Genomic DNA, 14523 nt, shown 5'->3' with positions numbered 1-14523 from the left:
TTAAAATCTGTGCCAAATTTGTGACCTTTACCATGATTCTTTTTACCATCATCCTGTACTCGTGTGTGTGTCTGTGTGTGTGTGTGTGTGTGTGTGTGTGTGTGTGTGTGTGTGTGTATAAATGTACATGTATATTTTATATATATACATATATATATATATATATATATATATATCTATATATATCTATATATATATATATATATATATATATATCTATATATATATATATATATATATGGGTCTACTACACATAATCGAAATTTCATTTGACTGAAATTCATTTGACTGAGACCTTAACATCAAAAATTCAAACTCACTTGACTGAAACTCATAAGACTGAAACCTTAACTTAGGCTAAAAACCTTAGGCTTTTGAATACTGGCCAAGGATCTTGCCGCCCCCATAGTGCCTTTTTTAGGCAAGGCTCAAAGGACATACCAACCACCATAACCAGCACAGGTAACCAAAAACTAAGGGTAATGCTACTCAACGCCAGATGTCTCAACCTCAAAATGCACGCACTCGAGGCACTCCTCAGTATGGAGAAAATCGATGTTTGAACAGTGACGGAAACCTGGTTCAAAGCTCCAGAGAGCACCCCAGCACTACCAGGTTACAATTCATATCATACCTTCCAGCCTCAGTTACTGGATCACAGTACAAAGAACGAAGGTGTATCCATATTCATCAAGGATACCCACATCTCCAGGTTAGTGGCGCAGCATGATGCCCCAGAGATCATCCATGTGCAACTATCAGCAGGCAAAACCACATTTCAAGTCGTAGCCTGTTATAGATCACCCACCATGTCCCAATATGCTCACTCAGCATTCCTTGAGGCATTGGAAAATATAAAGGTCCTGCCCAACACCATAATTTTGGGTGATTTCAACTACCCTGGTATACACTGGGTGAACTACCAAAATTCTAACTCCTATGCCCAGCGGTTCATAGAATTTATAAATTCAAATGCCCTTGAACAACTGGTATGTTCTATCACTAGAGGGGACAACATATTGGATTTTGTCATCACAAATATGGGCGCCCATTGTACCACACCCGTTATCACTCCCTCTCTGGTCAGATCAGACCACAAACTGATAACCCTGGACGTCCTCACCCCTCCACCTCCCCCAGTCAAAGAAACCATCATAAAAAAACTTTCCAAAGCAAAATTCAAACTACTTGCATCAGAAGTGGAAAGCTTCACTATTCCCTTGCAGAAGGATAATGATATCCAGGATGCAGAATCCTACACCAAGTCACTTTATATACATCTTCAGGATTGCATGGACCATGCTATCCCAAATAAAACCAAGACTCCTTCCTCAAGCAAGAAGAAACCAGTCTGGTGGAACCGGGCCATAAGCAAACTATACAATAAAAGGAGGAGACTTATACAAAAAAAGGCCAAATCTCAAGTAGAAAAATCATCCCTGATCAGCATTAGTAAGAAATTGAGGGCCCTCGTCAAGTCAACTAAAGCCATTTTCGAAAAGAAGGTTGCCAAGGATGCCAAGGATAACTATAAGGCCTTCTATGGTTACGTCAAAAACCTAAATGGCAAAATGGAACAAAATACACTGACCCCACTGACATTGCCAACATCTTGGCTGATAGGTTCAGTGCAAATTTCTCCCCTCACCTCACCGCCTACAGGGCCTATTACTGTTCCAGGGGATTGTGTAACTCCAATTATTACTGATACGTTGGTTAATAAGGCTCTATCTAAAGCCAAAATCACTGCCTCCATGGGACCAGATGGTGTCGCGGGCTGTGTCATACGCAAGCTCCAAAATGAATTAACCCCACATCTGAATACCCTGTTCAGTCTCAGCCTCTCAACAGGATATGTGCCCATAGAATGGCGCACAGCAATGGTGGTTCCGCTGCACAAGGGTGGGCACACAACCGACCCTGGGAACTACCGACCAATAAGCCTGACCAGTCTGATCTGTAAAGCAATGGAGAGAATCATTATAGAGATCATAAATGGAGAGATTGGGAACCTCCAAACACTTGACCCCACACAGTTCAGCTTTGTCAAGGGCAGATCATGCCTCCTGAACCTGGTGGACTTCTTTGAGACAGTTACTCAGGCTATAGATAAGGTAAAGGAGGTACACACGGCTTACCTTGACCTTGCTAAAGCATTTGACACCATTCCCCATTTGGGTATTATTGATAAACTCACCAACCTGGGCATAAACCCTTACGTCACAAGTTGGATCACAAACTGGCTCTCAGGCAGATCCCACAAAGTAAGAGTAGCAGGATCTATGTCCGAATCCAGACCAGTAACATGCGGTGTGCTTCAGGGCTCTGTCCTGGGGCCCCTCCTGTTTGGCATATACTTCTCAGAAGTACAGACAAGCACTGAAGGGCTGTGGCTGACCAAGTTTGCGGACGACTGCAAACTGGGTGCTATAATGGTGTCTCCGGCCAACATGGATATCCTCCAGAAGGGCCTTAATGAGACTGATGCATGGTGTCAAAGCCATGGTCTCAAGCTAAATGCTAAAAAATGCATAGTAATCCCCTTTGGAAAAAACAGAGTACCCATGAACTACCACATAGGAGGTAACCCCCTGAAATCTGAAGAAGTAATAAGGGATCTAGGGACCCAAGTAGATAGTCAGCTTTCCTTTGATAACCATGTTGCCAAAGTGGTTAGAAAATCCTTCTATGTGACCCATCTGATCATGAAAGGGTTCGCATCAAGATCTAAGGATGTAGTGGTGCCCCTCTAGTCTTCCCTCATCAGACCCATTGTTGAGTACAATGCACCAATTGGAATGTACCTGGCTAGGCATCTCCAGCAGCTGGAGAGACCACAGAGGTATCTCACTAAAAGGATTATTGGCCTCAAACAGTTGCCCTATGCAGCACGATTGAAAAAACTAAGGCTTTTCCCTATTGCATACTGCCTTCTCAGAGGCGATCTCTGTCTAACATACAGAGCCATGTCCAACCCAGAACTGTTGAACATGCTCCATCTTAGCAAAACAAAATCTGCTCAAGCTACATGCTGTAGGGATTTAAACCTCAGCACAACAATGATAGATTCCCTTCACAAAGACTTCTCTTGCTATGGAACAAGGTCCCGATCTACATAAGACAGAGCCCCTCACTATCACTCTTCAAGAGGAACCTTGACGAGTGGATGGGTAACAGAAAGTTCACACCAGGGATCATACCAACAGCTCTATTAGGGGCCAGGAATACTAGCTGCTAGATCAAGGGCCTAGGGAACTAACCAAAGGGGTGGTGAATACTGCACAACATGGCTGGGCTAATATATGCCTTCGGGCAGATAGCCCAGTACCTACCTATGAACCTATGAACAATGCTAAATTTCAACATACTAAATTGTAAACTACAGACATGCATGCATACAACACCAATGACTAATCCTTTCCAAAACTTAAAAACTACTTATGTACCCTCTTAAAAGAAGCTGGACAATATAAAACCAAACTAGGTGGGAGATATGCCCCCACATCCCCAGTGTAGGGGGCTGTGCCCCCCACATACCCCATAACTATAAATACGAACTCCATGGTCACACTACAGTGGGGAAAAGGACAAATACCTTTTACCTACCTTATAGTAGTCTACACGCTGCCACTACTATGTTGAAAATTAGCATTGTTAAGGTTTCAGTCTTATGAGTTTCAGTCACATGAGTTTTCAGTATTTTGAATTTTCAATGTCACGGTCTCAGTCAAATGAATTTCAGTCAAATGAAATTTCGATCATGTGTAGTAGATATATATATATAAATATATATATATATATATATATATATATATATATATATATATATATATATATATATATATATATATAGATATAGATATATATATATATATATATATATATATATATGTGTGTGTGTGTGTGTGTGTGTATGTATATATATATATATATATATATATATATATGTGTGGATCTACTACTTTTGATCGACAGCACATTTGATTGAAAACCAGTATTCATGGAAATTAACAGGGATTTGTCCCCCTCCCCAAAATCGTGCGACCCTGGAGTTGATATATAAAGGTAGGGGGGTGTGGGGAAAAGAAGAAAATAAAAGAAAATGTATATATTTTAAATGAAAATAGGTTGGGGGCTTCACCCCCCACACATCCCAATGTGGGGGGCTGTGCCCCCCACACCCCCCTACCTTTATATATCAACTCCAGGGTCACACAACTTTGGGGAGGGAGACAAATCCCTGTTAATTGCCATGAATACTGGTTTTCGATCAAATGTGCTTTCAATCAAATGAGTTTCGACCAAATGTGCTGTTGATCAAAAGTAGTAGATCCATATATATATATATATATATATATATATATATATATATATATATATATGTGTGTGTGTGTGTGTGTGTAAAAATGGGCACCGAATCTACAAAAGTATTCCACCCCCCTCACCCCCCATCCTGGTAGTTATTTATGTTTTCGTCTCAATTTCTGTCCCCTGCATGCTTCTCCCTTTTATTTCTACCTTTTAACTTTGTCATAAAATAAATGAGAGACTCAGTATAATTGTCATTCTCCTTCTTGCCTGTTCTTTGCACACATGATCATACAAAGCATCCAAGATTTGTACACATGACCAACATTCACTACCTTTACTTGTCTTTCCTGCATCCATACCTCAGTAGTATGTACTGTTACCACAGATCCTGCTGCAACCGAAAGCAGAATATTTAACAAGTTTCGCCTTTTGAACTGATTTCTCCTGCTATTAGTTGTCAGTGAGCTCCTGACCTCATCACATAAACAATAAACAGTGATGAGCTGCACCCACTGTTTTTCTGAATCCCAGGGCACATTCAACACTTATAAATTGGAATCAGTAGTGCCAGAGAATGCAACAGGCTACAGGATGGGAAATAATATTGTGTGGATTAATGAATAAAAACGTTTAGATGGTCCTATTTTCAAGTAAAGGAAAGCTAAAATTAATATTTTATTTTTATTGAACCAATAGAAAAATTTTGTTTCTTACTTACTGGTTTATTTGAAATAATTATAGTGTTTAATATTTTATTCTGAGTCAAGGTGTCATTATTATTTCAGGGCTTTAGGCAAAGCACATAGCCGAAACAAAATTATCATCATGTTAGCCAGTTAATAAGCAGAGTAAGCTATAAACACTGCACCAGTAAGATTACAAACGTTATGTAATAAATTTAAGCTATCGAGTATTTCAACTCTCCCTGCCTTCCCATACTAAACTCTCTAACCCCCAGCAGATTTATACATGTTAAGTCTAACTGTGTGCCATGGTTAACTAAGGAAACACAATCCCTTTTAAATCTAGTGACAAGGCCTGGGCAACTTGGAATAAAACAAGGTCACAGACCACTCTATAAACTTATCGTGAACTTAGAAATAAAGCAAAGAAACAAATTAAACCAGACAAAATAAATTACTACTCTGAAATCCAAACTAAGCACCATAATAACCCACAGAAATTCTAGAGAGCTATAAATAATATATTTCTTCCAGGCAAAGTCAGCACACCCCCTCCTACCACTACTAATAACTTGGACAGTATCACTACTCAGTATAATAAATACTTTACCGAGACGATCCTAGCACCGTCAAATAAACAAAAAAAAAAACCCTCATCCAACAAAACTCCCACTATCCCTCCCAACATTAACTCAACCTTCTCCCTGCAGCCAGTAGCCATTAGCACAATCAAAAAATTTCTGAAAAAATAAAACCTACTACACTATATACAGACAACTTACCTGCTAAGTATCTAAAGCTATCAGCAGATAGAATAGCCTATCCTATATCAATACTAATCAACAGGTCCATAGCAGAACAGCAGATCCCTCCCATTTGGAAAATCTCTTACATTCTACCCCTACATAAAGGTGGCTCTTCAACCAATTTGTCTAACTATCACACAATCGCAATATTATCACCACTGTCTAAAATTCTAGAGAGGGTCATTCATATGCAAGTTACTGAATACCTGCAAACCAACAAACTGCTAACTAACACTCAGCACGGCTTTAGATCTTACCAAAGCACATCATCACCTATAATGTCATTTACTAACACTGTCAACTATCACAGAAACTGTAATTACGTATCCTCCATCTTCCTTGACCTATCAAAAGCCTTTGATATGGTTTCTCATTCTAAACTTCTAAATGTCCTCGCTGATCTAAATTTTTGTAACTCTTCTCTTGCTTGATGCTAGGAATACCATACTGGACACCAACAAGCATTTTCTTGGCAACAGACCCTATCAACCCATTTGTCAGTAACCCTAGGTGTCCCTCAAGGCTCCATCGTAGGTCCTCTTCTATTCTCAATATTTACAAACAACCTCCATTTGTCAGTCCCACAAGCTTCACTCATCCAATGTGCAGATGACTCAGCGATGATAAGTGCTGCTCCCTCACTTCAGGAACTCCAGAATTTACCGCAAAACTTCTTTCTTGCAATTGAATTTTGTCTCACAAATTTGCATTTAATATTAAACCCTAAAAAAACAAACCTATGATCTTCCATCCTACTAAATTTGTTTCCCCCACTAACACATTTAAGATTTTTCACTAAATAAAACCATCATCTCCCCATCCTCCCACACCAAACAGTTAGGAGCTAAAATTGACTGCAAACTTTTTGAAATTCACATTTCCCATACTGTGAAAAAAGTACATAAAAACTTGGAACCTTATATAGGAATAAACACTGTTTCACTACAAATACTAGGATAGCCATCACCCAAACCCATTTAATCTCCACACTGCTGTACATAGCTCCTATACTCACAAACCTACAAAAATCTGAGGTAGAAAAACTTTAATCCTGTTATAACAAAGTAGCCAAATATGCTACAAGTTTACCAGCCAGAACCCACTATTGGCTTGCACTCAAGGAACTTAGCTGGTTAGAGCTCTCCCAAGTCCTTCATATATTAAGTTAACCATGGCCCATAAAATCCTGTTTGAACCAGAGAAAACACCAGCACTACAAACATTACTTCAACCCCATACCACTAACAGAACCTTACACACTTCCAACAAATATCACATAAAAATCAATGCATCCAAAAATCAAGCTGGAGACTCCCTGTTCTCAAATTATATAGGAAAAATCTGGAATATACTTGCAGATAACAACTACCTTTACTTCCCTAGGCCAATTTAAAATTACTCTAAAAACCCACCTACTAAACAAATGGCTTTATCCATGCTCTACCCCTGACTAACATCTCTCTCTCTCCCTCTCTCTCTCTGTCTGTCTCTGACCTTCTACTTCCTCTAGGTATCCGATAATTCTTCTAACGTCACCATCTCTCACTGCCTGTTCTTACTTCTCCTGTCACTCTGTAAGTACTCATTCTGTCAATACTAAATCACTGCTGTGGAGAAATAATATCTCTGAGTTCTCTGTGGTCTACAAAATACTTGTAGTTATGGAATGTTCACTTGAAACTATGACATGTTTGTTTCTATTGCAGTGTAATTTTTTTTCACACTAGCTTACAAATTTTTGTGACTATCTATTCAATTGTCTTTTAAAGTGTAATAACTAAGTTAGCCTAAATTAGTATCTTTCTTATCACTTTTGTATACTGTGTATTTTACTATTTCTGTATTTTCAATGTGTACGTTTTATATACTCTGTATTTTACTATTTCTTATTTCTGTATGTTCAATGTGGAGCTTTTCTCCTTGGGCCTCCACTGAAAAAGGATATGTCCAGTCGTACTTTCCCGGTAAATAAATGTTAAATAAATAAATAAAATAACAGATACATTCTTATTTGTTTAAAAATGCTTAGCTACAGAAGGCCATAAATAAGGCATTTTCTGGATAGACTAGGAGTAGTTTTGACAGTAATGGTTAACGTTTTGAAGCAGAATCGACTGAACTTCACTTGAAAGAAAAGGACTCAATGAAATCACTCTACTGTACTCTGTTCTACTGAAGGCTACATTTGCTAACAGGATGAACATTGTTTTCCATTTTGCACAGTGGTAGAAACATATTCCTTTATAGGTGTGTGTGTGTGTGTGTGTGTGTGTGTGTGTGTGTGTGTGTGTGTGTGTGTGTGTGCATTTGTGTGCGCATTTGTGTGCGTGTGTGTGTGCGTGCATGTGGTTATTGCTGAGGAGAATGTAGGACATTGTGTGGGACATCATATGTAAAGTATGTAGTTATTGCATGTTTCATGTCATTTGTGGATAAAAGCCTGAACAGCTTGATGCTAGGATTACCTTTTAGGTGACATTTGAGATACTCAAAACTAGACCCACAGTAAAACAAATTAAGCACAGAAGAAAAGGTGAACGTTCTTGAAATTAGCTTAAAATATCAATTAAGCCACTTTATGGTTTTAATGGATAGATGAAAAGATAAAATGCACAATGTTTGCATTCATATAAATGTGTGTGTATACAAGTCTATATGTAATTACAATAGGTGTTTACTTCTGTTTTATGGATGGAGCTTTGCAATATATACATGTATATATATATATATATATATATATATATATATATATATATATATATATATATATATATATATATATATATATATAAATATATATATTTATATATGGGTCTACTTCATAAGATCGACAGACCATTTGATCGACATTCATTTGGTCGACAGCTCATTTGGTCGAAAACCAGTATTCAAGGCACTCAACAGGGATTTGCCCCCCTCCCCAATGTTGTGTGACCTTGGAGTTGTTATATATAGTTAGGGGGTGTGCGTGGAGCACAGCCCCCCACCCATTTTTGTTTAAAAGCATGAAAATACAAGAAAAACTACACATTTTAAATGAAAATAGGTGGGGGGCTTCGCCCCCCCACCCCCCAATGTGGGGTCTATGCCCCCCACACCCCCCTAACTATATATACCAACTCCAGGGTCATGCAACATTGGGGAGGGGGCAAATCCCTGTTGAGTGCCTTGAATACTGGTTGTCGACCAAATGAGCTGTCGACCAAATGAGCTGTTGACCAAATGAATGTCGATCAAATGGTCTGTCGATCTTATGAAGTAGACCCATATATATATATATATCTGTGTGTGTGTGTGTGTGTGTGTGTGTGTGTGTGTGTGTGTGTGTGTGTGTGTGTGTGTGTGTGTATATATATATATATATATATATATATATATAGATAGATAGATATAAATGTTTTTGTCTATATATAATCAAAAGTGGTATTTTCTTCTGTTTTAGGGATGGGCCTTTACAGAGTAATCCAGAAGTGGGAATGTTTAGTGGAACCTCAACCAATCAGTCTGCACAGAGCTTCTCTAATCAGATGCTAATACATTTTTTGAGTAATGCAGTAAATGGAGGACTCTTCATTCTCACTTTCCGTGGTCAGTATATGCTAATGTTTTCATTGGTATGAAATAAATGTGTATGTTTATTAAACTATGAATATCAACACAATTGTTTTGTTTTAAAGATTTTTCTTTATCAATGATGAAATGAAAAGACTTTCTAACAACACGGATTATTATTACTCTGGTATCACTGAAAGTGGCGTATATGTTGCCTTTGGGTTTCCATTGGTGTATGATTCCCTAACAGTTATACTTTTCTAGGAAGCAATGAGTTAAACAAGGCAGTGTTTTTGCAAGTTTTGTGATGTGTTTCTTTTAAGTATCAAGTAACATTATTAAATTTCATATCAATCTTTGTCATATCATAGAGGACTTTTTTTTAATAAGTTAACTTTTATCCGTTTTATTTGACAAGTACTCATGAGTGCATGGTTGCTTCACTTTCTGCAACTAAGAATGAATATAAGCAGACAAGGAAATACTCAGGTTCTGAATTGTCTTATTTGTAAATAACCATTAATTCTCTATAAGCAAATGAGTGGACTTATTGCATATTCATTAAAAATGAGTGTTCTGTTTTTTCAATCTTCTGCTGTTGGTTTTACTGCTAATTCAATACAAAATTGCTGCTCACTGCAGGGCGAGGCATCATGTAAAATTCTGTACCTCTCAAGTGTTTTTACAAGGGATAAATCCCTTTATCCTGAGCGAGATGATTCTGAAGCTGACAATATGAAGATGAAAGAGGGTTCAAGTGCCCATCTTCCCTGGTTGGTGGATGTGAGGGGCTTGGCATTCCACAAAAATAGAGTTTAATTTTAAGAGTGATCTGTTTATCACTGTTGAAATACAGACTTGACTGCAGTAATGTGATTTTCACCTCCCTCGAAAGAAATGTTAAGAATGATTTGCGACAATGATGAAGGGGATAAAAACCTGACTATGACCCGTACAAGTTAATTCTGAATAGCAGCTTGAGCATTTCAAGGCACAGACAAGGGAAGATGGATGTGCATGCCCTTCCTGAAGGTGTGTGCATCCAATCTCTGATGCACCCTCATAGCTGATCCTCAGTGGAGGCCAAGGCTTTTAGAGTTGCGTTGTCTTTGGGGAGTGGGCAAGACCGACACTGAAGCACATGTGAAAATGTGGATAATACACCAGCATAGCCCCTTGCAGTCCTTTCCATGGGATAGGCTAAGAGCATTCAAGGGAGGGGGGGTGCTTAAGAAAAACAAATCCTCCTCAGCAGCAGTAGGAGTCTCCATCTCCTCTCTAGGAGGAAGTCCAGATGTGACTAACTTGTGTTCAGTGGACCAGATGAATGGTAGTCCAGATGTCACTAAGTTGCGTTCAGTGGACCCAATGGATACGAAGTGGCTCCAGAAGCAACTGATGCTCAGCCAAAAGTGCTGCAAAAAATACAAAAGTGTTAAAAATGCATGTTTCCGATCTTGTTGTTTAAGAAAATAAATGATCATGCCTTTACAGGCAAAAGAAGTCTTACATTTATCCCAATGCCAGCCAGTATTTTAGCAATTAAACATACCACACCCATATCATTGTCTATAGCAGTTTATTTGATTGGTGTAGACACTATGGGCTTTATTCCTAAACATTTTGCTGCATAGAACATTTTTGGTATAGCACGGATTGCATAGCAAAGCTTGCTGTAATTCATAAAAGTATTAACACAATGAGGTAAAACACTCTGTGCTGTTTTATCTCATTGTGTAGGGACTGCATTACATGCATAGAGTACATATGCAAATCACCTCCGCTTTCAATGTACACTATTCATAAATTAAAATACAATGTACACTATTCATAAATTAAAATACATCAAAATACCATCTGCTCCAAAAGCAGCACCTCATGGCAATCTAGCCACTTACAATCTGACGGCAATGTGGCCAGAAGGACTGCAAGACCCCTCCCTGCTAATAGTTTGCTCAAAAGGCATAGATGATGAACATACTGGAATTTTTTGAAAAGTAAAAACAAATAAAATCCAGTGTTGCATAGTAGGACAATGTGGTCATTGGTGAATTCAAAATGTGAGGGGGGGGTGTAGGAAGTAACTAGATAAAATGGGGTGGGCTATATTGCAACAGATCATTGACCATTACCTGTGATCAATCAACAGTTGTTTTTTTTTTTTCAGTTTCATCTACAGGCAGCCTCAGTACCTATTCATTATTGCCACTTTATTGACTGTATACATCTCAGATATCTGACTGCTATCGACAAAGCTAGGCTTAGGTGAAATTTTGCCCTAGACAAAAGGACACCTTGGGCTTCTGTTGTTGCTCACTGTCCTAGCCTGCACCCTCCCCATATACCGGAGTTTGTACTTTATGATGGCCCCATGAAATCTATTTAGGGTATGTCTTACATGTTGTTTCAGACTTTCTTACTTTACCAGCATCCTTTTAACACTCTCTAACTGTCCAAGATTTAACTGTATTACGTTTGCAAGAAGTAAATGAATTAAACCAGGGGTTTGGGGTCTGCTAGCCCCCAAGAGGTCATATCATTCTAGATGCTCTGAGGAGCATCTTAGAGCTTTTTACAACTTTATGATCTAATGTTGACCTGAACAATAAAATTTGCTCCAATGTATTTTTTTTATGGAAAAATAAGTTGTGTCTAAAGCTTAATATTCAAAACTAACAAAACAGAAGTTCCTTGTTAAACTGAGAAGGCAAATGCTTAGAATAATATATAAATCATATCTGGGACTAGTGCCTACCTTTTTACCCCTGCAAAAACAAAGATATTTACCTTCTGTTGTACCCCTCTGGCATAATGACACAGCTGAGTGTCTGGGAGAAGAAAACAGAGCACCTGGATAAAACCCATACAGGGGCAGGTATGGTGTTTATACATGTAGACCATGCATAGAAGAAGTCAGAAACAAAAACTCAACCAGAGATCTAAGAGCTGTTAAACAACAACACTACTCACCAAACCACTGTGCCTGTGATCAGTGACTATTACACACATATTGCTCAGACTGCGACATACAGGCAGTTATTTAGAGTACTGATGTTTGACTGTGATGGAAAGTAAAACATTATGATCAACTTTCATTTACATTACACCCCCACAGTCAACTTCATAGCAGACAATCCCTATTTATTTATTTATTGATTGATTACATTGTATTACATCTGTTAACCACAATAGTTCATCTGAGCAGAGCCCTTTCAGCAGAGGCTGCAGGAATGCAATATGTAAAAACACAAACATACAAAATATAAAGTATGATAAAATACAGAAATGTACTAATAAACCAAAGTAATTCAACACAGTTTGTATAGTTAACCTATACCCATGAATAATGGCTGTGTTGTTGACTGTGAACACCACAGTTGTCTGACTGTGGCAAAGGTAGACAGAGTAAAGTATTCCAACTGATGTTGTACAAGTGCACAGAATAATGACTCCTTATCCTGAACAAACAACAACAGAGTCAGTAACTTTAATCTATAAACAAGCTATTAAAACCACATTTATTATCTGTGTACACCTCAGTCATCAGATTATAATAAAATAAAATAATGATATGCTATAGTGATTCATTTTACCCTCCACATACACAGATGTGACCGACAATTATAGACACATGTACGGCTATGACAGTACACTTCAGATGTTTGATTGTGATCAAATGTATGAATAAATACATAAACTACTTCCATACAGGAATTTACCTTTTCAGCTCACTTTTGTTTGTTTGCCTTTTCGGCTTTTCCCGGTTAGGGGTCGCCACAGCGGAACTCTGGTCTGCTAATCATTGGCAGTCGATTTTTTTATGGTGCCGAGTTGCCAGCCTGACGCCCAACCTTCAGCGAAGACACGCCCATTCATGCATGTCTTTCAGAGACCACTTGACCACGAGGAGGACATGCAGACTCCACACAGAAGGCACTTCAGCTGAGAATCGAACAGGAGAACCTCTTGCTGTGAGGTAACAATGCTAGTGCTATACCACCACGAAGGTGCATTATTCCTTACTACTGGATGGATGGATTCCTGATTTTCTGTGAAGTGAGTCGTGCTCACTAATGATATTTTTACTTTGTATTCTATTATATATATATATATATATATATATATATATATATATACACACACACACACACACACACACATATATATATATATATATATATATATATATATATATATATACACACACACACACACACACACACACACATACATATATTATAATATGTATCTAGCTGTATATGTATTTATATATAAAAACATATATAATATTTATATGAGTTGTACTATGTTTTTGCAAATAAATAAATCTATGAAACATAATTCACTGATCATAAAAGATCGACCCTCACCTAGCTGTATACTCATGTAAAAAACATATTAAAACTACTTTTATGCAGAGAAACAAGCCCTCCTGCATATCTCATATTCCTTATTCTTATTTATACTAACTCTGAAATCAACAACAGTGGAGTATAGGTAAATTACCACTCTCCACTATACCACAAACTCCCACAAACAGATGCCAGTGGTTTTCGAGCATATGGCATTTCAGTCTCTTATGCTAGCAAAAAAAAATGACATTCTAAACTTTTGATTTAATGCATGCCTACATAAATTTATCTAGTACCTTTCCTCAAGCACATTACCAAAGCATAAAACCTTGACTGCAAAAGATTGAATCTCCCCAACCAAAAATCTCATGTAAAAAAATATTAAAACATTTTTATGTGGTAGATCTGAAATGGCACAAAAAAGATTGATATTTCAAAATTTTATTTTGTTGTATGGTTCCATGGGTACGTGTGTGTGTGTGTGTGTGTTTGTGTATCGGTAGACTGATAAACAGATAGATAGGTAGGTAAGAAGATGGACAGACAGATATAATATGGTTGTAACTCAAAAGGTAGAATACTCCTTTGTTAGAAAAGTTTTGTGGGTGTGAAACAGAAAGAATACTCATTTGTATGAAACACATATTGTTAAATTTAATTGTATATTGTGTGGGTAAGCAAGAATGTGTACGAACATTTAAGTTTGAATGAAAAAGTGGTGGTTGTCCAGATGTACAAGACTGTAGTATAGCAGGTGGTGTGATTATGCAAGTGTTCACCGATTAGGGTTAGAGTGAGGGTTAAGCAAGGTTATAGATT

The 14523-nt window shown here is 37.8% G+C and overlaps 1 protein-coding gene across 1 annotated transcript in view; it reads left to right on the top strand.

Moving 5' to 3' along the window:
* LOC122792225 (CUB and sushi domain-containing protein 1-like) overlaps positions 1–14523 on the top strand; it is a 3080606-nt gene that overhangs the window by 2115309 nt on the left and 950774 nt on the right. The window contains exon 39 of the mRNA XM_044059969.1: positions 9243–9388. Coding sequence (XP_043915904.1) covers positions 9243–9388 — 146 coding nt within the window. The remainder of the gene's footprint in view (positions 1–9242; positions 9389–14523) is intronic.

This window comes from Protopterus annectens, chromosome 1.part2 (assembly GCF_019279795.1).
Source record: "Protopterus annectens isolate FY-2018-M chromosome 1.part2, PAN1.0, whole genome shotgun sequence".
NCBI lineage: Eukaryota > Metazoa > Chordata > Ceratodontiformes > Protopteridae > Protopterus > Protopterus annectens.
This window is presented reverse-complemented; position numbering and strand designations above follow the sequence as displayed.